Below are 22,309 nucleotides of genomic sequence, written 5' to 3' on the forward strand. Positions count from 1 at the left end.
CGAGAATTCGCCTTCCCCCCGTTAACTACATTTCCCAGCGGCCCGCGCGGCCGAGAGCGCGGGCTCGACAGCCCTTCCTTCCTTCCTTCCTCCCTTTCTCGTCTATCAGCCGGTCGCAGCGTGATGACGCAGGCTCGCCGGGCGCTGACGAGTGACGGCGTTCTGGCTCGCGACCGCAGCGGCGGCCTTAGCAGCGGCAATAGACGCAACAGCGGCGACTGCAGGGACGACGGCGGCGACGACGACGACGGCGGCAGCGGCGGGGCGGGCGCTGTGCGCAAAGGGGAGGGGTAGGCGGGCGGCGCCGGCGGCTTCAACTGCGGCAGCTACACGGCTGGGGCGTGCGGAAGAAGAATCCCCATCAGCCGGCGGCCGAGTTAGGCCCGAGCAGCGCCGGGGGCCGCTCGCGTTGTCCTCTGTGGGGGGAATCTCCATAGAGACGGTGACACACACAGAGGCGGGGGTCCGCGGGAGCCTGCGGGACCGGAGAGCCAGCTCCTGGGCCTCTGTGGCCTCCCCCCCCTGCCCCCCCCACCTCGCTGCCGCCGGCGCGCGTTCTCTTCGCTTCTGCTCGCCGCCCCGCGGTTCCCGGTGGGCCTGGGCCCCCGCTGTGAGGGCAGCGCGGGCGGACTCTTGGGGGCTGGGGCCGGGCGAGGCAAGGCGGGGGGCGGGGGTCCTCTGAGGCCGCCTCTGCCTCTCCCGCCCCGGAGGGGGAAGCCGCAGAGGCTCCGCCATGGCCTCGGGAGCCGGAGGCAGAGGAGGGGGCGGCGGCGGCGGCAAGATCCGGACGCGGCGTTGCCACCAGGGCCCGATGAAGCCTTACCAGCAGGGGCGACCGCAGCACCAGGTAGGGGAGCCCCGGCGCCGTGTGTGAGGGGGGCCCTCGGGGCGGGGGGGTACTGGGCTGGCGGCGACGGGGTGAGCGGGGGGGGGGCGGTCCTGGCGCCCCACGTGGAGCGTCCGGGAGGCCCCGGGCGAGGCGGCGGGAGCCGAGGCCGCCGGGGCGGCGACGGGAAGTGGGCTTGAGGACGGCCAGCCCTGCGGCGCACACGTGTGGCTCGGCCTCCTCTCTCCACCACCCCCCCCGCCCCGCACCCTGGCCCTCTCCGCCCCGGGGCTTTCCCCGGGCCGGAGCGCAGGGCGGGAACACAAGTCCGAGGCCCACGGTGGGCCCGTATTTCTGCCCTTTTTTTTTTTTTTTTGGCGGGGATTACGAGCTTGGGGGGGGGTGGGGCGGTAATTACTCATGTTCCTCAAGGGAAAAGGGAAAAAGCTGTGGCTGGGAGGGCCACCCCCTTCCCCCAACGCCTGCAGATTTCTGGTCACTCGCGTTTCAGCGCGTGCGGGGAGCGGGGCTGCCCCAAGGACTCTGATCCTCACCCCGCCAGGGTACCTACCTACCTGGGGCTTGGCGGGGGCGCTGTTACAGGGAAAGTGGAATAACTTCTTCTCCATCCTTTAAATTCTCCATCTCCCCGTGGCTCTCCCCGATCTAAGAGTCCTGGCTTATTTTTTTTCTTCAACCGGGATATCGTTAGTGGCACTGGGGCATTTTGAAAGTCCCTCTCCGCACTACGTCTTTTTTTCCGTCGCGAGACTTTTCCCTCCCCACTTTTGTCCAACCTTTTTCCCCCTCCTCCCCACACAACACCCGCGCGTTTTATTTTGGAGACTAGAATTGGCCATTATGCACAGTTGACCGGGACTCCAGTTCTGATCTCATGCACAAAATATTTTAATATTGCAGTGGGTATTCTAGAAGTTTAGGTACTTTCGACACTACAGGAATGTTGGTGGTCTTGAAATTTAACCACCTTGTGCACTTGTGGGTGTTTGAAATTATAAAAATATGAGTTTATCCTCAGACATTTGATTCTGAGAAAGTTAAGTATCTTTAAGTATCTTTAAGTTAAGTATCTTAAATTAAGTTTTGCTTGTTTGTTACGGGGGATTGAGTGGGAAAATGTTGAAAACCTTCTAATAAAAGTCACTTATAAAACTTTTCACTGATAGTGAGGTAGGAAGTAAGTGTGGGCCTTAAACCTATAAAAAAGAGTATAGCAAAAGGGTCTGGTAACTTGTTGCATACTGTTAAAGGTAGACTTTTAGATTGCTTTATTCGGATGATAATAAATATTTAACAGTTAAACATGTTTGGTGCTGTTGTTAAATTGTATCATTAAAAACAGAATTTTAAAAGTAAAGATTTGGGAGAAGTTTCCTAATAGTGAAATTTGTAGTTTATAATGTTAGGTAGCTCTCTACTAATGGTTACAAGTCTTGACATTACTATCACCTCCCACCAGTGTTCCCCCAGATAGGCTTGGTTTTCAAATTTTCTTTGTGAGGAGCAAGATTAGAATTCAGGTCACAAGCCTGGCCCTTTAACCTAATCCTTTTGTTGGGAGGAAGTTTGACACATGTGCTTTCTGGTTTTTCTGAAAAAATAAATGTCTGAGTGCTTTCCTTAGGAGAAAGTTACTACATAAAAAATGAAATGTAAATACAGATCATTGGATGGTCTGGACAGAGTTTAGAAAGAAGCTCCTATATTCTAGGTGGCAAAAGCCAAAGTCACACCTTATTTTTAAATATACTTGGATAAAAACTTAATTTGAGGGAGATGATGCCTTAACAGCATAACACTTGTGATCCAAATTGTCTTAGAGCTGATATGATTTCAGACTGTGCAGTTTTATTTTAAAGTTTGGTAATTTATCATTTCCCCCTGTCTAAAGTATTCAGCTTATTGCCACAGCCATTTAATTGAAAAAGTACATTTGTAGCTATTGAATTGAGATTAAAGGTGGGAGTTTCTTAATCTACTCTGTAGGTATTATTAGTATTGGCTAATATGGTTGGATAGCATGACTCACGGACTCAATGGACTTGAGTTTGAGCAAACTCCGGGAGGTAGTGAAGAGCAGGGGAGCCTGGCGTGCTGCAGTCCATGGGGTTGCAGAATTGGACACGACTTGCCACTGAACAACAACAGTTAGTATTGGCAGTTACTACCAAAGAAAAGTATCCAGGCATATACAAAAGAAGATTTAATTTGAGGATTTTTTAAAATCTTAAGGATGTTCTTTAGTCCTTATCAAAACTTCTGTGAACTTGTAGACCACCTGCTTGCTGTCAGCTATCCTAGGCTGTCACCTCTGTGTTTAGCAGCAGCTGCTGAGTCATCATGAATAGCATGGAGCTTCATGACATGGCATGTTTTATACTGATGTATTTTGATTAAACGTCCACTGGTTTCTGGGCAAAAACAAAGTTTTTTGGTTGTGCAGCTGAGGACTGAAAGAATGAGAGATCTGGCTCAGTTAGTGGGTCTTTGCCATTGCTTGTCAGGATAACTGGCTTGTGTAGTCACGCAGTACCTGTGACTTTCGCATGTGTTCCACTGACTTGCAATTTCCTGTTTTGACTTCTGGTTTAGCTCTGCTGAGGTATATCTAAAGTTTACATTTTTTCCTTTTAACTTCTGATCTTTAAAATGGCATCTTGCTTGAAGTTGTGGAGAGAAAAATTCATTGTCAGTTAACTAACTGAAGGGTGGTAACTTAAGCGAATGTGAAAAACAGCACTGAATGATTAAGTTGATCATTTTCACCTGCTTTCTTCCCTAGCCCTTAACTCTTAGCCCAGATGCATTTAGGAAATGGTATCATTCTTCTAGTGGGAGTGAACAGGTCCCTAAAGAGTATGTGGTTAGGTCTTGTTGCCTGTTCAGTCTCCTTTCCCATTTCCTTTTTATGCAGATTGTCAGGTCCAGAAAGTGAGCTCTGGAGAGGTCAAGCTGCTTTTCTTAATAGCCGCCACAAAAAGCTTGAGCCCATGGGCAAATCAGAACCTTGCCTCTTGAAGAATCTACTGCCACCTCCTGGTGAGAGGGGAACTACTTATTTTTGCCCTTGTTTGGGGGATGTGCTTCAGAGGTTTTGTCTTCTGGCTTGGAGCTAAGGGAATCCACTCATTTTATCTTCCTAGAGGCAGTTTGTCCTTCAAGTCAGTTTCTGCATTTAGCTATTTTTTTGGAGGGAGGTGAAAGCTCCTTTATGTATTCAGTAGCTTAGATCAGGAGTCTATAAAGTTCTTCTGTAAAGGGCCAGATAGTAAATATTTTAGGTTTTGTTCCTGCGTGTTCTTTGTTTTATAACTCTAAAAAATGTGAAAATTGTTCTTAGCTTGAGGCCTGTATGAACACAGGCTGAGGACTGAGTCTGGGCCACAGACTATGGTTTGCCTGGCACTGGTTTATAAGATTGTGTGGTTTTTGCTGTTTCGGTAGCTTCTGTGTGATATTTTGTCCTGCTTGGTATTGGATGGCTGAAGAGCATTCTCAGTTTTGAGAAGGAGGGATATTGAAAGATTGAATACATAACTCATCCCAGAAATCCCTGAGTTGTTTTTTACTTTTATCTTTATTTGCTGTATCCTAGATGTTTAATTAATATTGTCAGCAAAAACAAATGGACATAGTTGTTAGAAAAAAGTGCTGTAATCCACTCAGAGCATCTGGGTTTGAATCCTTGTTCTGCCAGGACTTGGAAAGTTCTCTCTGCTTAATTTACTCATCTGTAAAGTGGAAATCTGTTGTGAGGGGTTGAGTTAGATAATGTAAGTAAAGCTCTTAGAACTGGGCCTGCATATATAGTAAGGACTCATTGGAAACTGTTGTGGTTAAATAGAACCTTTTGATTTAAATGTTTAGTCTCTGATTAGTAGAGGTATCTTTCTTTTATATACCCAAATTCAATCTTTTATAGGCTTGTATTGGATTTTACGACTTGTTTTCTGAGTGATGAGGTCAAACCTTTAAACAGCCGTAAACTGTTTAAAAATATATTGTTTTTAACATTTTCCTCTTAGATGCCAGTCATTTAAGTGTATAGGAAAATAAATCCACATACTGTTTAATGCATAGTAGAAAATTTTGTTTGCGACGAGAAACCCTTGTGAAATAGTTTTATCAATTTACTCACCAATTTTTCTTATGACAAAAAAAGTCCAGATGTCTCTCTTTCCTGGAAAGCCCTTTGAGGCAATTACCTATCAGTTTGAAATAAAATGGTCTGATGTCACTAATTAAAACCATTTCATTAGGCACACAATATTACTGGAAAGATGTAATGTTAATGACCTTGTATTTTCAAAAACGTTTTACTTGTAGCTACTTAGCTTATGGTCATGGTTGTAATATATTTTTGAACGATTCTTCTGTGTTGGGAAGCCCAGTTGAAAAGTCTTGCCACCAGATACAATTTACGGTATTCACTGTTTGAAACAGGGTGATAGAATGCTGCTTCTGTCTAAATATATTTCAGTTTCCCTGCCCATTTGCTTGTGGCTTAATACACTTTTACATCCAGTTTCCAAACAGATTGTGAAAGGAAAGCGACAGTATCTTTTTGGGGTAACTTACGGTGGGTTAAATTGCCTTAGGCTTTTATTGGGTCTCGTGTTGCTAGTTTGGAAGGTCTTGTAGGGAATCCTTTTCTTGCCCTTGTTAGATCACTGTTAATTATCTATTAATTCTACTTCTGTAATATGAATCTCTAAAAATAAGAAACTAAGCCAGGTCATGTTTCTCCTACCTGAATTAGTGTTAAAGAGCCTTAAAGGAGGTTGAAAATTGTGGCCAGTTATAGTTTAAAATTTTTTTTTGGTTAGAATAACTTGTATGCTCATGTTTTCTGACTTAATCTCTTGACACCTGATGCAAAGAGCTGACTCATTGGAAAAGACCCTGATGCTGGGAAAGATTGAGAGGAGGAGGAGAAGGGGATGACAGAGGATGAGATGGTTGGATGGCATGATCGACTCGATGGACATGGGTTTGGGTGGACTCTGGGAGTTGGTGATGGACAGGGAGGCCTGGTGTGCTGCGGTTCATGGGGTCGGAAAGAGTCGGACACGACTGAGCAACTGAACTGAACTTGACGTTGAAAAGAAAAATGAAACGTATAAAGAATGGATGGAAATCATTTACGTGGCCGGAAAGATTTAGACTTGTTGGATAGGGAAAGCTTAACTGTAGGTTGTAAAATGTGACAACAGCTTGGGTTAAATTCAGATTATTGGAATCAGATTCAATATTACTGCATTAGAATTTGAGTACTTTCTAATAGATACATTTTTGAAGTAAGTAATGTAAGAATGGATGTATTAAAAACTGGAAATAACGGAAAGACTTAGAGTAGCATCTAGGTTTTTACTATTTAGTGTTAAAGATATTTTATAATTAGATATTCAAGTCTCACATGAAGTCTTTGGTTCTTAGCCCTTGTTCTTCACTTGGGGTGGATGGAGCAAGGGGAAAACTGATTAGGGAGTCTGTTTGAAATGAGACTTCCAAAAAGAGTGGAAAGGGAAGACTAGGGACATGGGAGCTGAGGGAGTACGGAGAGAGTTCACAGACCCCTGGAAGAAAACTAAGGGTCATTGACAAACTTCAACAAAATCTAGCCCAAAGAGCAGATAAAAATCAAAACAACAGTGTTTTCTGGGAGAATAGGGCCCCAGAACCTTCAAACTGAAGATTATGTTTAATATTTATAGTGAGAGACCCAGTAAAGTTTATGTGAGAAGAGATTTTATAATCTGAATTCTACTGTTTAATAGAGGATAATGTGAAGAAAAGAGTTGAATAGAACTGAGATCAAAAAAACTAGTAGGAACAGAGGACATGTAAGAAGAAGGAAGTCTATGAGTGCTGATATGGAGAGTGTCCCTGCTTATTCTGAGATTGCAAATTGATGAGAAGATACATAGGCAAAGAATTTCTCTTTCAGTACAAAGGAGTTCTGCGTTTGGATTGTAGAAGAGCCTTGGGCCCTACCTCAGCCTTCTTTCATTAACCCTTGAACTCAGGTTCAATGTAATTCGAAAAGCTAATGTAGTCACAGTACCTTACAAATTGAATGTACTTAATATAAGGGTATAGTATTGAATTGAATTTAACTTCTGGCCCCCAAATTGAGTACTTGTTCTAAATCTCAGTGGCATCTTGATAAGGTTTTTGTTGTGGTTTGTTTTTGCCAAATGAAGAATCCTTAGTTCTTGGGGGAGAAACCCAATCGTTGTAACCTGTCTCGGTTTAAAGTTTTGCTCCTATAATCCTTGAATTCAGCTTCATTACTTAGGATCATCTAGTGTAGACTTTGCTTTGGGGCTACAAGAAGTATTTTTAAGATTTTAATACTCTGTTTTGTTGCTTTTTCTAAGCCATTCATTAATTTTTTTCTTTGACTTTTCTTTTCATTTAGTTGGCTTTGTGTTATTTATCATTCCAGAGGATGGTTTGATTTTCCCATGCTCTTGGATAGTTTCACAAATTGTTTTTTGGAGGAAGGGCTATTAGCGTGGCAACGAAAATATTTAAACTGAAACTGTTACACCAAGCAAATGTATTATTTATTTTTTGAATTCTAGGATTACTGATGTTTTTTTTTTTTTTTTGAAACTTGCCACAGCATATCACATGTGGGAATAAGAAGTTGGTTGAGTATTGCATCCGTAGATAAACTAAAATCATGCAGCAGCTAATCTGCACTGTACAGACCTGTTGCTGCCTTCACAGAGCTGATCTTCTAGCGGAGATGAGAGATTTGTCATTACCATCCCACTTGACAGCTCACCTCCACTTGGGAAGTACAGGGCACTGTTGGTGCATGTGAGTGAGTGATGGTCCTAGATTTGGAGGATCAGAGAAGCTTTTCTTTAGGAAAACTACATCACGTTATAATGAAGCCTCTGAAAGTGGAGAGAAAGCTACTCTGGTAAAGTTGGGCTTGAGTATTCACTGCTTATCAGACCTTTACTCCATGTACTTCTGTTTCCCCCTCAAGGTTAGGTTGTTTGTATTTAATATACAAGACGGGGAATTCCCTGGCTGTCCAGTGATTAGGATTCTGAGCTTTCACTGAAGAGGTTATGGATTTGGTCCCTGGTCAGGGAACTAAGAACCCAGGCTGCATGGCCAAAAAAAGAGAGAGAGAATGTATCACAAAACGTTCTTTCTCCTGGGTCCATACCGGAAGCTGATTTACCCCATTCCTGGAAAGACCTGAAACGTCTTATCTAAATAACTCTTGAAAATGTTATTGAAATAATAACCTTTATCTCAATACGAAGGCCCTTATTTGGTAATACAATCAAAGAAACCTTTGGTAAGAAAATGATTTTTCCCTTTTTCTAGCTCTTCTTTTTTTTCCTGACTCCTATTAGTGACTGAAATTCATAAAAATTGCCAGCCAAGAAAGTGCTTCTCCAAATTTGAACGGTAGATAGGGTTTCTTACTCTTTGCCTTGTTCTCTGCGTGATCAGGAGATTTCTTTTCCCTAGCAGTTCTTTAGGGCTTCCTTGGTGGCTCAGACAGTGAAGAATCCCCCAGCAATGCAGGAGCTGTTCTTTAAACTTCTAGTATCTGGTAGTCAATTATTTACTATAAATAAATGTGTTAAGTCTTTCAGTTCAGTTCAGTCGCTCAGTTGTGTCCGACTCTGCGACCCCATGGACTGCAGCATGCCAGACCTCCCTGTCCATCACCAGCTCCCGGAGCTTGTTCAGACTCATGTCCGTTGAGTCGGTGATGCCATCCGACCATTTCATCTTCTGTCATCCCCTTCTGCCTTCAGTCTTTCCCAGCATCAGGGTCTTTAACAGTGTGTCAGTTTTTCTCATCAGTTGGCCAAAGTGTTGAAGCTTCAGCATCAGTCCTTCCAATGAATATTCAGGACTGATCTCCTTTAGGATGGACTGGTTTGCTCTCTTTGCAGTCCAAGGGACTCTCAAGAGTCTTCTCCAACACCATAGTTCAAAAGCATCAGTTCTTCAGCATTCAGCCTTCTTTATGGTCCAGCTCTCACATCTGTACGTGACTACTGGAAAAATCATAGTTTCGACTAGATGGACCTTTGTTGGCAAAGTACTGTCTCTGCTTTTTAATATGATGTCTAGATTGATCATAGCTTTTCTTTCAAGGAGCAGGCGTCTTTTGCTTTTATGGCTGCAGTCACCACCTGCAGTGATTTTGGAGCCCCAAAAAGTAAAGTCTCTCACTGTTTCCATTGTTTCCGCATCTGTTTGCCATGAAGTTATGGGACCAGATGCTGTGATCTTAGTTTTTTTAATGTTGAGTTTTAAGCCAGCTTTTTCACTCTCCTCTTTCAATTTCATCAAGAAGCTCTTCAGTTCCTCTTTGCTTTCTGCTATAAGGGTGGTGTCACCTGCATATCTGAGGTTATTGATACTTCTGCCAGCAATCTTGATTCCACCTTGTGCTTCATCCAGCCTGGCATTTCTCATGATGAACTCTGCATATAAGTTAAATAAGTAGGGTGACAGTATACAGCTTTGACATAGTCCTTTTCCGATTTGGAACTAGTCTGTTGTTCCATCTCTGGTTCTAACTGTTTGTTGGTTCTTGACCTGCTTACAGATTTCTCAGGAGGCAACTAAGGTGGTCTGGTATTCCCACCTCTTTAAGAATTTTCTGCAGTTTGTCATGATCCACACAGTCAAAGGCTTTGGCGTAGTCAATAAAGCAGAAGTTGTCTTTAATTGGGAATAAAATAGATTGAGAAGTATGCTTTTTTATGTTTTACTTCTCTCCTATGTTTAATTTTTCAGAATTCATACTATAAAGTAGATAGTTTTGAAAATTGATGCAAGTGGCATGGCATTTGAGATAATGTCAGAAATAGTTAATTTTGTTGTTAAGCTTATTTTCACGGTTATGTTTATCATGGCCTTAGGTAGGAAACCTGCAATTGAATTTTTAGATGATTTTAGTACAGTGTTCTTCAAACTTTAATTTGCATAAGAATCACCTCAAGAGCCTGTTAAAACAGATTTCCATTTCTAACATGATCTTAGGTGACACCAAGGCTGCTGGTCTGAAGACTTACAGTCTGAGGACCACTGTTTTAGGTTTTGGAACAAAAGGTTTGCACATGGATTCTCTCTCTCTCTCACATGTGCATGCACACACACACCAAATGATCAAAGGGGAATTTTGAAGGATTTAAGTAGTTATTTCAAGTCTATTAGATTAAACATTTATTAACAAAGTTACTGGAAGCTTGGACAGCATGTGCCAAGGACACTTCTACATTTGAGTCTTTGCACTTTTTGCTTCCTCAGTCTATAATACTTCTCTACTAGAAATGTGCAAGGCGCCTTCCTCACGTTTTATCAGGTCTTTGCCTGTATAAAACAGCTGCCCCGTTTTGCTTTCCTGCTTTGTTGTTGTCCATAGCACCAAATCACCATATTGTGTGTGTTACACGTTACACATTTTGTCTCCCTAACTTAGAATCTAAGTTCCAAGAGGGCAGGAACTTGTTCCCTGCTTTATCCCGTGTTCTTGCCTGACATGTAGTGTATGATCAATAAGTATTGATTAAATTAATTGAATGAAGTAAAACAATGTTCGCTTTTACCTCTGTGAGTTAGATAAGATTTTAAAATATTCATCAGGATAAGCCTCTTTCCTGGTCCATTTATGTACTGTCTTATAGAGATAAAAGTTTGATGTAACTTTTGGGTAATAAGTGCTTCCTGGGGAATTCCCTGGTGGCCTACTGGTTAAGACTTGGTGCTTTCACTGCTGGTGCTCCAGGTTTGATCCCTGGTCTGGGAACTAAGGGCTTCCCTTGTGGTTCAGTAAAACCTCTGCCTGCCATGTGGGAGACCTGGGTTCGATCCCTGGGTTGGGAAGATTCCCCTGGAGAAGGGAAAGGCTACCCGTTCCAGTATTCTGGCTTGGAGAATTCCACAGACTGTATAGTCCATGGGGTCACAAATAGTTGGATAGGACTGAGCGACTTTGACTTTCACTGGGAACTGAGATACCAACACACGGCCAAAAAAATGTGTTTTCCCCGAATGTAGCACATGTATTGTTGCTAAAGAAGATGAATCCAATGACCGGGCTGACTTTAATTTTCATATTAATTAGAAAACAAATTTAACAAAAGTACACTGCTGTATCAGTTAAGGACCCAGCAAGAAACAGTTAATTCCAGCTGAAATTTCTTTTAAGAGTCTGCTCAGAGATAAATGCTGGTGGTTAAAGGAATACATAGAGGCTAGCAGGATGCTCAGAGACTAGCAGTAGTGGGAAGCTGCCGCCACCACTAGGACTAGACAAATAAAGGGAAGAAACTGTGTAACTGGAGTGGAGCTAAGGCTGGCTGGCTGGAGCTGTAGTTTTAAAGATAGAGTGTTTGAGCAGAGAGAGCCCAGGAAGAGAGACTTCACTTTCCTTCCTCCTCTGATAGCTAATGACCTCCAGAGTCTCTCATGAGCCACTTTGTTGAGACAGTCATCGAAGATGGTGTCAGGGAAGTGCAAGTGAGGACTGGTACAGAATCAAATCTGTGATTTGGTAGATTTTATTGTGTAGAAAGAGCTGTTTATTAAGAGAAATACACTTCCTGGTGGCTTTCCTAGGGGCTCAGAGAGTAAAGAATCTGCCTTCAATGCTGGAGACCTGGGTTCGATCCCTGGGTTGGGAAGATCCCCTGGAGAAGGAAATGGCAACCTACTCCAGTATTCTTCGCTGGAGAATTCCATGGACAGAGGAGCCTGGCGGGCTACAGTCCATGGGGTCGCAAAGAGTTGGACGTGACTGAGCGACTGACACACACACACACAGATAGAAAACCGTTAAGTAACAGTACAGGTAAAAATCATGGCTAAAGTTGGGAAATGCTCAGGAAATAGTTATGTAAGCCACATTGTATTCAGCACTGTCTCCTCTAAGCTTTGTTTTTCTGATTGGTTACATAGTATTTTGATATATTTTAATTAGTGTCTGACTAGTGCTCCACATATACATGTTCCAGGTAACTGAATATTAAGATTTAAGTATACATAATTTTATTCACCTCTTGTAGAGATAATTGTATTGTGATTTCCTGAAATGTATTTAATTTCCTAATCTCTTTAACTAGATTGGTGGTTCTCAAAAATATAGCGTACACCAGAATCACTTGTGAGGGTCTGTTAAAACAGGTGAGTCCTACCTCCTGGATTTAGTCGGGCTGGAATGCGGCCTGAGAAGATGCTGATATAAACGGTGAAGGGACCACATCTTGGTAACCATGAGAATTAGGGTTTACTGAGCTTACTGTAACTTTTCTTGATTTTCTTGATGACTTAGGATCATTTACCCTGTAGAGGGGTATTGAAGCATGGGGAATATTTCCTTCCGATAGTGTTTCCAGGTCAGTTTTGGCATCCTTATTTCGTTATTTCTGTCAAGCACATCGTGCTTTCTTTCATCGTGCTGCTAGTATTTCCTCTCTCTCTCACTGTAATCTTACACTAAGCTGCTCTGCGCTGTGGTTAAATAAATTGGTTCATTTTAGTTTAAGAAAGAGGGTCTGCAAACAAAATTCATGAGTTTCAGTTACATCTATTTTGACTGTTAAATTTTTACTGGTTTATTCTCAACAATACCTACGCATGTGTGCGTGTTAAGTCGCTTCATTTGTGTCCTACTCTTTGTGACTCTATGGACTGTATAGCCCTCTGTGAGATTCTCCAGGCAAAAATACTGGAGTGGATTGCCATGCCCCCCTCCAGGGGATCTTCCCAACCCAGGGATCGAACCTGCCTCTCTTAACATCTCTTGTATTGGCAGGCGGGTTCCCTAATGCTGCCACATAAGTGACCTTTGGTTAAAGATGGTGTTAATTTAATTTGTGATGTACTTGCCTCCTTAGGTGAATAGAGATCACAGGAATCTCTTAACTACTTTTAGTAGCTAAATACCTTAGAGGAAGTCTACGCAAGACTTACTTTACATACTATACAAACTTTTCCTGCAGTGCTTCGTATCAGGTATGCCTTTTGGGTGCTTGCCTGGTGGTCCAGTGGCTAAAGCCTCCGTGTTGCCAGTGCAGGGGCTCAGCTCAGTCCCTGGGTGGTAACTAGACCCTGCAGCCACAGCTAAGGCCCAGTGCCGCCAAACAGTCAGCAGACACGTATGTTTTAAAGTATGCCTTTCTGAAAATTTACATCTTGAAAGCACTTTCAAGTATTTTGGAATATGGGGGAGTAAATAAATACTTAAATATAAATAGCAAGGTAATAAACGTGTGTTTTTATAAATACTGAATCTTGGAGTAGGTATAGAATCTTTGCCAGAAAAGCCAGTACTTTGTAACACTAGCATAGAGAAGGGGAGCAGTGAATTTGTGTTTTTCAATAGTATTCCATGGCTGTAGGTTTCATGTGTTGCTAGAGAGTTTACAGATCTGTTCAAAATGTCTCTTTGGAGCAAAAATAATTGCTTATTTCCTAGTCGTTACCTACACCTTTTCGGATAATCAGAAGATACTGTCCAAGTGCCTATATCAGAGGTATCTTCCATCTTTTCTATTGACAGGATTTTTCAAGTCCTCCTTGTCTTGGGTTTGCTTTCAAGCTTTATGTATACTACCTTAACTTTATTGGTTTTTTGTGCCTGCTGATTCATTTTTCCCCTTCTGTGACTTTCTGATCCTATTCTGTGAAAAAAACCGTTGCCTGAAACTGGCTACCTCACCCCAGGTTGTTTCTGCCAGCCTTTTTTCTCATTACTAATGACATTATCAGTGTATGTTTCTGTTAATACTTAGTAAATTGTGAAGTGCTTTCACATTATTTCATTTGATCTTCTTTATAATTCCTATCAAGTAATAGTAGGAAAGGGTGTTATTCTTATTTTACCCAGAGTAAATCAGAGTACAGCCTACTGACCCCAAAGTGCATGCTAGATATTCTGCAGCAGTTGTGTTTGTACCTTGGGCACATTACTTCGTTATTCCTCTTCATTCATCAAGTGGCACTGTTAAAAGCAGTTTTATAAAATTGTTGTGAGGATTAAATTGAATAATGTGTATAAACTGCTGAGAACAGCGTCTGCCGCATAGCAAAGCTATAGTGAACATTAATAATGCTGATAGTTTTTGTACCATAGCTTTTTCTCCCTTTAAAAGTTACTGTAATAAAATTCTTGGTTTTTAGGCAACATTTAATATAACAAAATTTTACCATCAATGAAAGTCTTAGATTTTTTTATGTTGCATTTGTTGTCTTACTGCCTTTTTATTCATCTAAATTTTTGTTGTTAAAGAGTGTACAGTGAAATATTTGCTTGAGGGAGCTGTTGAAGGTATTTATATTGCTTTAATATGCTGGGATCAAGATGGCTACCTTTTGTCTGGGATTATAGCATTTTAGTGCATATCTTACTACTAAATCTAAAATGTATATTGTTTAGTTGAAAGCCTGTTGGGGTTTTTTAACGATTAGAGTCATGTGGCCATTTGGGGCAGTTACTGGCTCGTGGATACATGCGTGTAGAAGAAAGAAAAAAGTAGGAATTTCGTAAAGTCTATAGAATTTGTAAAATGCATTATGTCAGTGTTAACTCAAGTAACTAAATTTAGGAAACTTTGTTGGAAATAGTTATATTTTGCTCGGTATGGCTTTCTGTACATAGGTACTTATTTTAAAAGATAAATTTCTAAACTGCCTTCCATGTTTTCCTCTTCAACAGGGCATTCTTAGCAGGGTTACAGAATCTGTTAAGAATATTGTGCCTGGATGGCTACAGAGATATTTCAGCAAGAACGAAGATGTATGTAGCTGCTCAACAGACACAAGAGAGGTGCCACAGTGGCCAGAAAATAGGGAAGATGACCATATATACTCTGATGAGAGCGCGAACATTCATGACGGGAGAATCACTCCTGAGCCAACAGGCAGTAATACAGAAGGTAAATAGAATGTGGATATTTTGTTTTGAATGATAGGTTTTCATGCCTTAATCTAAAATATTTTTATATTGCCTAGCTGTGGTAAATCTAATTGTGTAGTATAGAAACCATGTTGGAGAAGGGTGATGATCACCTTCAAATTGGTATCTTTTTAATTTAGCAGCTTTTTGTTTATTAAGGGAGGTTGAAATACTGTATCAGTTGAGCGCCAGCTCTGCTGTTAGACACTGGGTTTGAATTTTCACACCACCAATTGTTAGTCGTGTGATTTTGGTCAAGATAATCTGCTCTCCTCTGTATGCTCATAAGTGGTTTTGAAGAGAGTGAATGTGAATGGGTCCTGAGACTGAGGGAGCAGTGTGGTAAGGCCCCCCAGCACCTGGATTTGGGTGTGGTGAAGCTGCAGTTGGCTCCCTCCCTCTGCAGCCTGCCCAGCTGGGCTGTTTAATCTTAGACTGTTTTAAATGTGTTTTGGATTTACTTAAGGCATTTTTGTGGGGTTTGCAAATATTTAATAGCTTCAGGTAACGCATGAATGTGACATATTTGGGAATACGACTCTGTCATTCACGTATTTTTTATAGCCCTACTGAGACGTACTTCACATAAATGGGTTCACCCATTTAAAGTATATAGTTCAGTGATTTTCCTGTTGTTGTTGTTCAGTGATTTTTAGTACATACGGAGTGTTTCACAGTGGATTTTAGAACATTTTAATTACCATCCTTCCCCACCCCATTCCCCTGAAATCCTATACCCATTAGTAGTCACTACCCATCCCTGCCCCTCCAGCACCAGGCAACCACCAATCTTTATCTATAGATTTGTCTAGACTGATGTTTGATATAGATGGAATCATAAAATATGTGATCTATTATAACTGGCTTCTTGCACTTAACATGATGGTTTCAGGGTTCATCCATGTCATAGCATGTATCAGAACTTCCTTTTTATTGCCAGATAATATTTCATGGCTTGGATAAACTACATTTTATTTATCCATTGACCAGTTGATGAACATTTGTGTGGTTTCTACTTTTGCAGTATTGAGAACACTCCTTTTTTGAGTATTCCTGTGCAAGTTGTTTTGTGGATGTGTTTTCTTCTGGGTAGGTACCTGGGAGTAGAATTGCTGGGTCATCTGGTAATTTAACATTTTGAGGAAAAAACTTTTTCTAAAATGACTACACCATCTTACCTTCCCACTGGTGTGTGTGAAGAATGCAGTTTCTTTACCCTGGTAGTGTGTGAAGGATGCAATATCTTTTTTACTTCTTTTTTTTAAATATAGCTCTTCTGGTAGATGTGAAGTGGTATCTCATCGTGATTTTGATTTGCATCTCCCTGATCACTAATAATGAGCATCTTTTCATGTGCTTCAGTTCAGTCTCTCAGTCGTGTCCGACTCTTTGCAACCCCATGGATCGCAGCACGCCAGGCCTCCCTGTCCATCACCAACTCCCAGAGTTCACTCAGACTCACGTCCATCGAGTCAGTGATGCTATCCAGCCATCTCATCCTCTGTCATCCTCTTCTCCTCCTGCCCCAGTCCCTCCCAGCATCAGAGTCTTTTCCAATGAGTCAACTCTTCTCATGAGGTGGCCAAAGTACTGGAGTTTCAGCTTTAGCATCATTCCTTCCAAAGAAATCCCAGGGCTGATCTCCTTCAGAATGGACTGGTTGGATCTCCTTGCAGTCCAAGGGACTCTCAAGAGTCTTCTCCAACACCACAGTTCAAAAGCATCAATTCTTCGGCACTCAGCCTTCTTCACAGTCCAACTCTCACATCCATACATGACCACAGGAAAAACCATAGCCTTGACTAGACGGACTTTTGTTGGCAAAGTAATGTCTCTGCTTTTGAATATGCTATCTAGGTTGGTCATAACTTCTTTCCAAGGAGTAAGCGTCTTTTAATTTCATGGCTGCAGTGACCATCTGCAGTGATTTTGGAGCCCCCCTAAATAAAATCTGACACTGTTTCCCCATCTATTTGTCATGAAGTGATGCTACCGGATGCCATGATCTTCGTTTTCTGAATGTTGAGCTATACGCCAACTTTTTCACTCTCCACTTTCACTTTCATCAAGAGGCTTTTTAGTTCCTCTTCACTTTCTGCCATAAGGGGGTGTCATCTGCATATCTGAGGTTATTGATGTTTCTCCCGGCAATCTTGATTCCAGCTTGTGCTTCTTCCAGTCCAGCGTTTCTCATGATGTACTCTGCATATAAGTTAAATAAGTTTCGTGTGCTTCAGATCAGATCAGATCAGTTGCTCAGTCGTGTCCGACTCTTTGCGACCCCATGAATTGCAGCACGCCAGGCCTCCCTGTCCATCACCAACTCCCGGAGTTCACCCAGACTCACGTCCATTGAGTTGGTGATGCCATCCAGCCATCTCATCCTCTGTCGTCCCCTTCTCCTCTTGCCCCCAATCCCTCCCAGCATCAGAGTCTTTTCCAGTGAGTCAACTCTTCGCATGAGGTGGCCAAAGTACTGGAGTTTCAGCTTCAGCATAATTCCTTCCAAAGAAATCCCAGGGCTGATCTCTTTTAGAATGGACTGGTTGATCTCCTTGCAGTCCAAGGGACTCTCAAGAGTCTTCTCCAACACCACAGTTCAAAAGCATCAATTCTTCGGCGCTGAGCTTTCTTCACAGTCCAACTCTCATATCCATACATGACTACTAGAAAAACCATAGCCTTGACTAGACAGACCTTTGTTGGCAAAGTAATGTCTCTGCTTTTGAATATGCTGTCTAGGTTGGTCATAACTTTCCTTCCAAGGAGTAAGTGTCTTTTAATTTCATGGCTGCAGTCACCATCTGCAGTGATTTTGGAGCCCAGAAAAATAAAGTCTGACACTGTTTCCACTGTTTCCCCATCTATTTCCCATGAAGTGTTGGGACCGGATGCCGTGATCTTCGTTTTCTGAATGTTGAGCTTTAAGCCAACTTTTTCACTCTCCTCTTTCACTTTCATCAAGAGGCTTTTGAGTTCCTCCTCACTTTCTGCCATAAGGGTGGTGTCATCTGCATATCTCAGGTTATTGATATTTCTCCCGGCAATCTTGATTCCAGCTTGTGTTTCTTCGAGTCCAGCGTTTCTCATGATGTACTCTGCATAGAAGTTAAATAAACAGGGTGACAATATACAGCCTTGACATACTCCTTTTCCTATTTGGAACCAGTCTGTTGTTCCATGTCCAGTTCTAACTGTTGCTTCCTGACCTGCATACAAATTTCTCAAGAGGCAGATCAGGTGGTCTGGTATGCTCATCTCTTGCAGAATTTTCCACAGTTTATTGTGATCCACACATTGAAAGGCTTTGGCATAGTCAATAAAGCAGAAATAGACGTTTTTCTGGAACTCTCTTGCTTTTTCCATGATCCAGTGGATGTTGGCAATTTGATCTCTGGTTCCTCTGCCTCTTCTAAAACCAGCTTGAACATCAGGAAGTTCACGGTTCACATATTGCTGAAGCCTGGCTTGGAGAATTTTGAGCATTACTTTACTAGCGTGTGAGATGAGTGTGATATATCTTTGGAGGAATGGGCTATTCAAATCCCCCTTTTCCATTTTTTACCAGGTTATTTTTCTTTTTATAATTGAATTGAAAGGGGTTTTGACATATTTTGGATATAAGTCTCTTATCTATATATGATTTGCAAACATTTTTCTCCCATTTTAGCTTCTTGATGGTGTCCTTTGAAGCACAAAAGTTTTAAATTTTGAGGTCCACTTTATCTCTCAAGTATATATTTCTTTTCAGTATATATATTGTTTTCTTTCACTGCATGTTTTGATTTCCAGTTACAGCAATTTTTTTGATAACTTAAGTCTTGTCTTGCCTCAATAATTGATGTGAATATGTACCTATTAATTTTGGTATACTTAGTAACATATTTTCCTGCCTGATTTGCTTTTAGTGAGAACTAGTGAGCGTGAAATGGGCTGAAAGAGGGATTCTTATTTTGGAGAAGTGGCAAATCTAACTTTTCTTAGTGATACTCAATTTGGTTTAGTCTTTTTTATTAGAGTAACTTAGGGAGTTTTAGGAGAAGGCAATGGCACCCCACTCCAGTACTCTTGCCTGGAAAATCCCATGGATGGAGGACCTTGGAAGGCTGCAGTCCATGGGGTCGCTGAGGTCGGACACGACTGAGCAACTTCACTTTCACGCATTGGGGAAGGAAATGGCAACCCACTCCAGTGTTCTTGCCTGGAGAATTCCAGGGACGGGGGAGCCTGGTGGGCTGCCGTCTATGGGGTCGCACAGAGTTGGACACGACTGAAGCGACTTAGCAGCAGCAGCAGAGAGTTTTAATATCTGTACTTTTCAAGATCTCTTTCTAATATATTACTAGCAACCATCTGGTGGTTTTACTTGGTAGGTCTCTAGGGTGACTGCTTCTATGTCATTCTCTTCTGACATCGAATGGGACCCCAACTTCTCTCTTGACTAGAGACTTGTAGTGTGCACCACCATATATCTACCGTGACTGAAGCTTTTTCCATCCTAATGCTTGTGGGGATTAACTAACTTGAAGAATTCAGTTTAGGTGTGAGATAAATGGAGTGTCTCATTGTACAGCTGTGAGGTTCCTTTCTGTTTGTGTGTTTGTACTTTTGTTGAAATGATGGCAGTGGTCTGCCAAGGTTCATTCCCACTTGGATTTTATTCATTATATTATTAAGTTTACACAGTAGCTTTCTATTATATATATACATAGTACACACACCTTTGTGAATAATTTCTAAATTTAAATTATTATGGAAATTTTCAAAGTACAAAAGGAAGGAGGGGGATAATACGGTAAACCCCTCGGACCTGTTAGCCAGTTTCAGGGACAGCCAGCGTACGGCTGACTTTGTTTTCCTCGTTCCCACATCTGTTCACCCGCCTTCTCATTCGAACTCCTCTGATTTAGAAGCAAATTGTGAGCAGCTTTTGATACTAACTTCAGAAACTTGGTGACATTTTTCCCTGTGTCTTGTCTTAGAGCTGACTCCTGCTCCTGTCTTAAAATCTGTAAGTTCTAGGCAGATCTCTTTTGACAGGCTGCCTCCGTCTTTCTCAAAGTATTCAGTACTTACAGCCACATGTGTGACTACAGTATCAATTGATAACTCTCCTGTGTGATGAATATAGATCTTATTAGATAATGATAAATAACGATAAATCTTATTAGATAACGATAAATAACGATAAATCACTTTGTTTACTCTGTGAAACATTATTCTTAAATTTGACAGTGTGTTCTCAAAACAACTTAGACATACTTGCTGTTAAAGTAGTGTAAAATTAGATGTAACAATCCTGCATGTTGCTTACCGATTACCAGTGTAACTCATATATTAATAGTAACTGGACCAGGAGAATATTGTACATCCTTCAAATAGCACACCCTTAAAATGAACGGTACAGAATCTGCAGCCTCTTTGATACCTGCTGTCTGCAGCTTTCTGCGTTTATGCACCTCCTTGTATTGCGTGTTTTAATGATGGTGAGCCATGAGGTGTCTAGATTTCTTTTACTCGGTTAATGGCATTAATCAGTGAGGAGAACCTCAAATAATGTAGAGGATAGATTTTTATCGATTCAGTAAGAGTTCAGGCCTCTGAGGGGGACACCCACAATGGTGCATGTACCATGCTGGTCAGCCATGGACTGAAGTTTAGATTTACTGGCTGATTAACGCTGTGATACCATAGGTGTGCTCTTGGAAACTGAGCCTTTATGGCTGATGGGAATCTGTAGATGACATGACCTCATTTAGTCTTACTGTCCCCAAACGTGTCCTTTATTGGGCCTGGTTTAGAGGGTAAGGAAGCTATATAAACCTGAAAAACTGGCATTGCTGTTAGCAGCATACCTTCCAGTAGAAGTGTATCATACTAGCTTGCTTTTTCTCTATGGCTTCTGTATATGCTAGATTGAGTAGATGTCTGCCAATAGCTTGAAAACATCCCATGGGATAAACTGCTGTGGGGGTGAGAGAATGGGTCAGTAAAAAGCACTTTTAGGATCTACTACAAAATTAGAATACTTCATGCTATAAGAAACATTTCAGCCTATGTGTATACGAATCCTGACTGTGGAGATAATTGAAATATGATAATCTTTAGATACCAATAGGTGTAAGTGCCAATACCAGTAAATTTTGAAGCTCCTGCCAGTTTCTCCCTTAACTTGAGCAAACTTGGTAAGAAATTATTACATTAAACACTAATTTCCCATTCCCTTCCCCTCAGCCCCTGGCAAACACCATTGTACTTTTGCTATGACTTTGACTGCATACTTCAAATGAGTAGAATCGTAAATATTTCTCCTTCAGTGACTGACTCACTTCACTTAGCAGAATGTCTTCAGAGTTCATTCGCATCGTTCTGTGTATCGGAATTTATTTCCTTTTTACGACAATAATATTCATTGTATGTATTTACCACATTATTCATTCATCTGTTGATGGACACTTAGGTTTCTTCCAACTTTGGCTGTTGTGAATAATGCTGTTACGAACATGGTTATACAGATCTCTTTGAGACTCTCAGTTCTTTTGGATATATAGCCAGAAGTGGAGTTGTTGGGTCGTGTGGTAATTCTGTTTTTAATTCTTTGTGATAGTAGCTGTCCTTAGGAGTGTGAAGTGGTATCTCACTGGTTTCAATATGCATATCTCTGTTTAGAAATGTTGAGAATCTTTCCATATGCTTGTTGACTGTGTATCATTTTTGGACAAGAGTCTGGTCAAATCCATTGCCCAATTTTTAATCAGATAGTTTGATTTATTATTGTAGGAGTCCTTTATATGTTCTGGATATTGACACCTTATCATATATATGATTTGCAAACATTTTCTATTTTTATTTCTATTTCTTTTATTCCTTAAGTTGCCTTTTCCCTCTTGATTATCATGTCTTAGTGCTCAAAAGTTTTTTAGTTTGATACAGTCCCACATGTCTTTTTTCTTTTATTGCCTGTCATATCTGAGAAATCATTGCCAAGATCAGCATCTTAAAGCTTTTCTGTTTTTTTCTGTAAACTTTATATTTTGGAGTCTTATGTTTAGATCTTTAATCATTTAGTGCTTATTTTTGTGTATGGTGTAGGAAAGGGTCCAGTTTCCTTCTTTTGCCTGTGGATATCCAGTTTTCCCCAAATTATTTATTGAAGAAACGATTCTTTCCATTGACTGGTGTTGGTGCTCTGTCAGGGATCATTTGACCGTGTGTGTAAGGGTTTATTTCTTGGCTCTCTGTTATGTCCTTTTGGTCTACATGTCTGTCTTTAGGCCAGCACCATGCCTTTGATTGCTGTTTTGTAATGATTTTTTGAAATCAGGAAGTGTGACATCTCCATTCTTGTTGTTCTTTTTCAGGATTATTTTGGTCATTAGGGGTCGATTGAGATTCAATAGGAAGTTTAGGACAAATTTTTCTATTTCATCAAAAAAGGATCATTGGGTTTTTTTTTTTTGTTTGTTTGTTTTTTAAAGAAATTGCATTGACTCTGCAGATCACTTTGGGTAGTA

General features: G+C 41.4%; 1 protein-coding gene across 2 annotated transcripts in view; it reads left to right on the plus strand.

The window, feature by feature from the left end:
• The first annotated feature begins 202 nt into the window (after positions 1 to 202).
• The window catches only part of NUP153 (nucleoporin 153), a 72,054-nt gene continuing 49,947 nt past the window's right edge, over positions 203 to 22,309 (plus strand). Inside the window, exons 1-2 of one of the 2 annotated variants that reach the window (XM_070778355.1) lie at positions 203 to 847; positions 14,556 to 14,775. In XM_070778355.1, the coding sequence (XP_070634456.1) occupies positions 734 to 847; positions 14,556 to 14,775 (334 nt within the window). In that variant the 5' untranslated portion in view covers positions 203 to 733. The remainder of the gene's footprint in view (positions 848 to 14,555; positions 14,776 to 22,309) is intronic. The other variant, XM_019985628.2, reaches the window with a different exon arrangement.

Source organism: Bos indicus, chromosome 23 (assembly GCF_029378745.1).
Source record: "Bos indicus isolate NIAB-ARS_2022 breed Sahiwal x Tharparkar chromosome 23, NIAB-ARS_B.indTharparkar_mat_pri_1.0, whole genome shotgun sequence".
NCBI lineage: Eukaryota > Metazoa > Chordata > Mammalia > Artiodactyla > Bovidae > Bos > Bos indicus.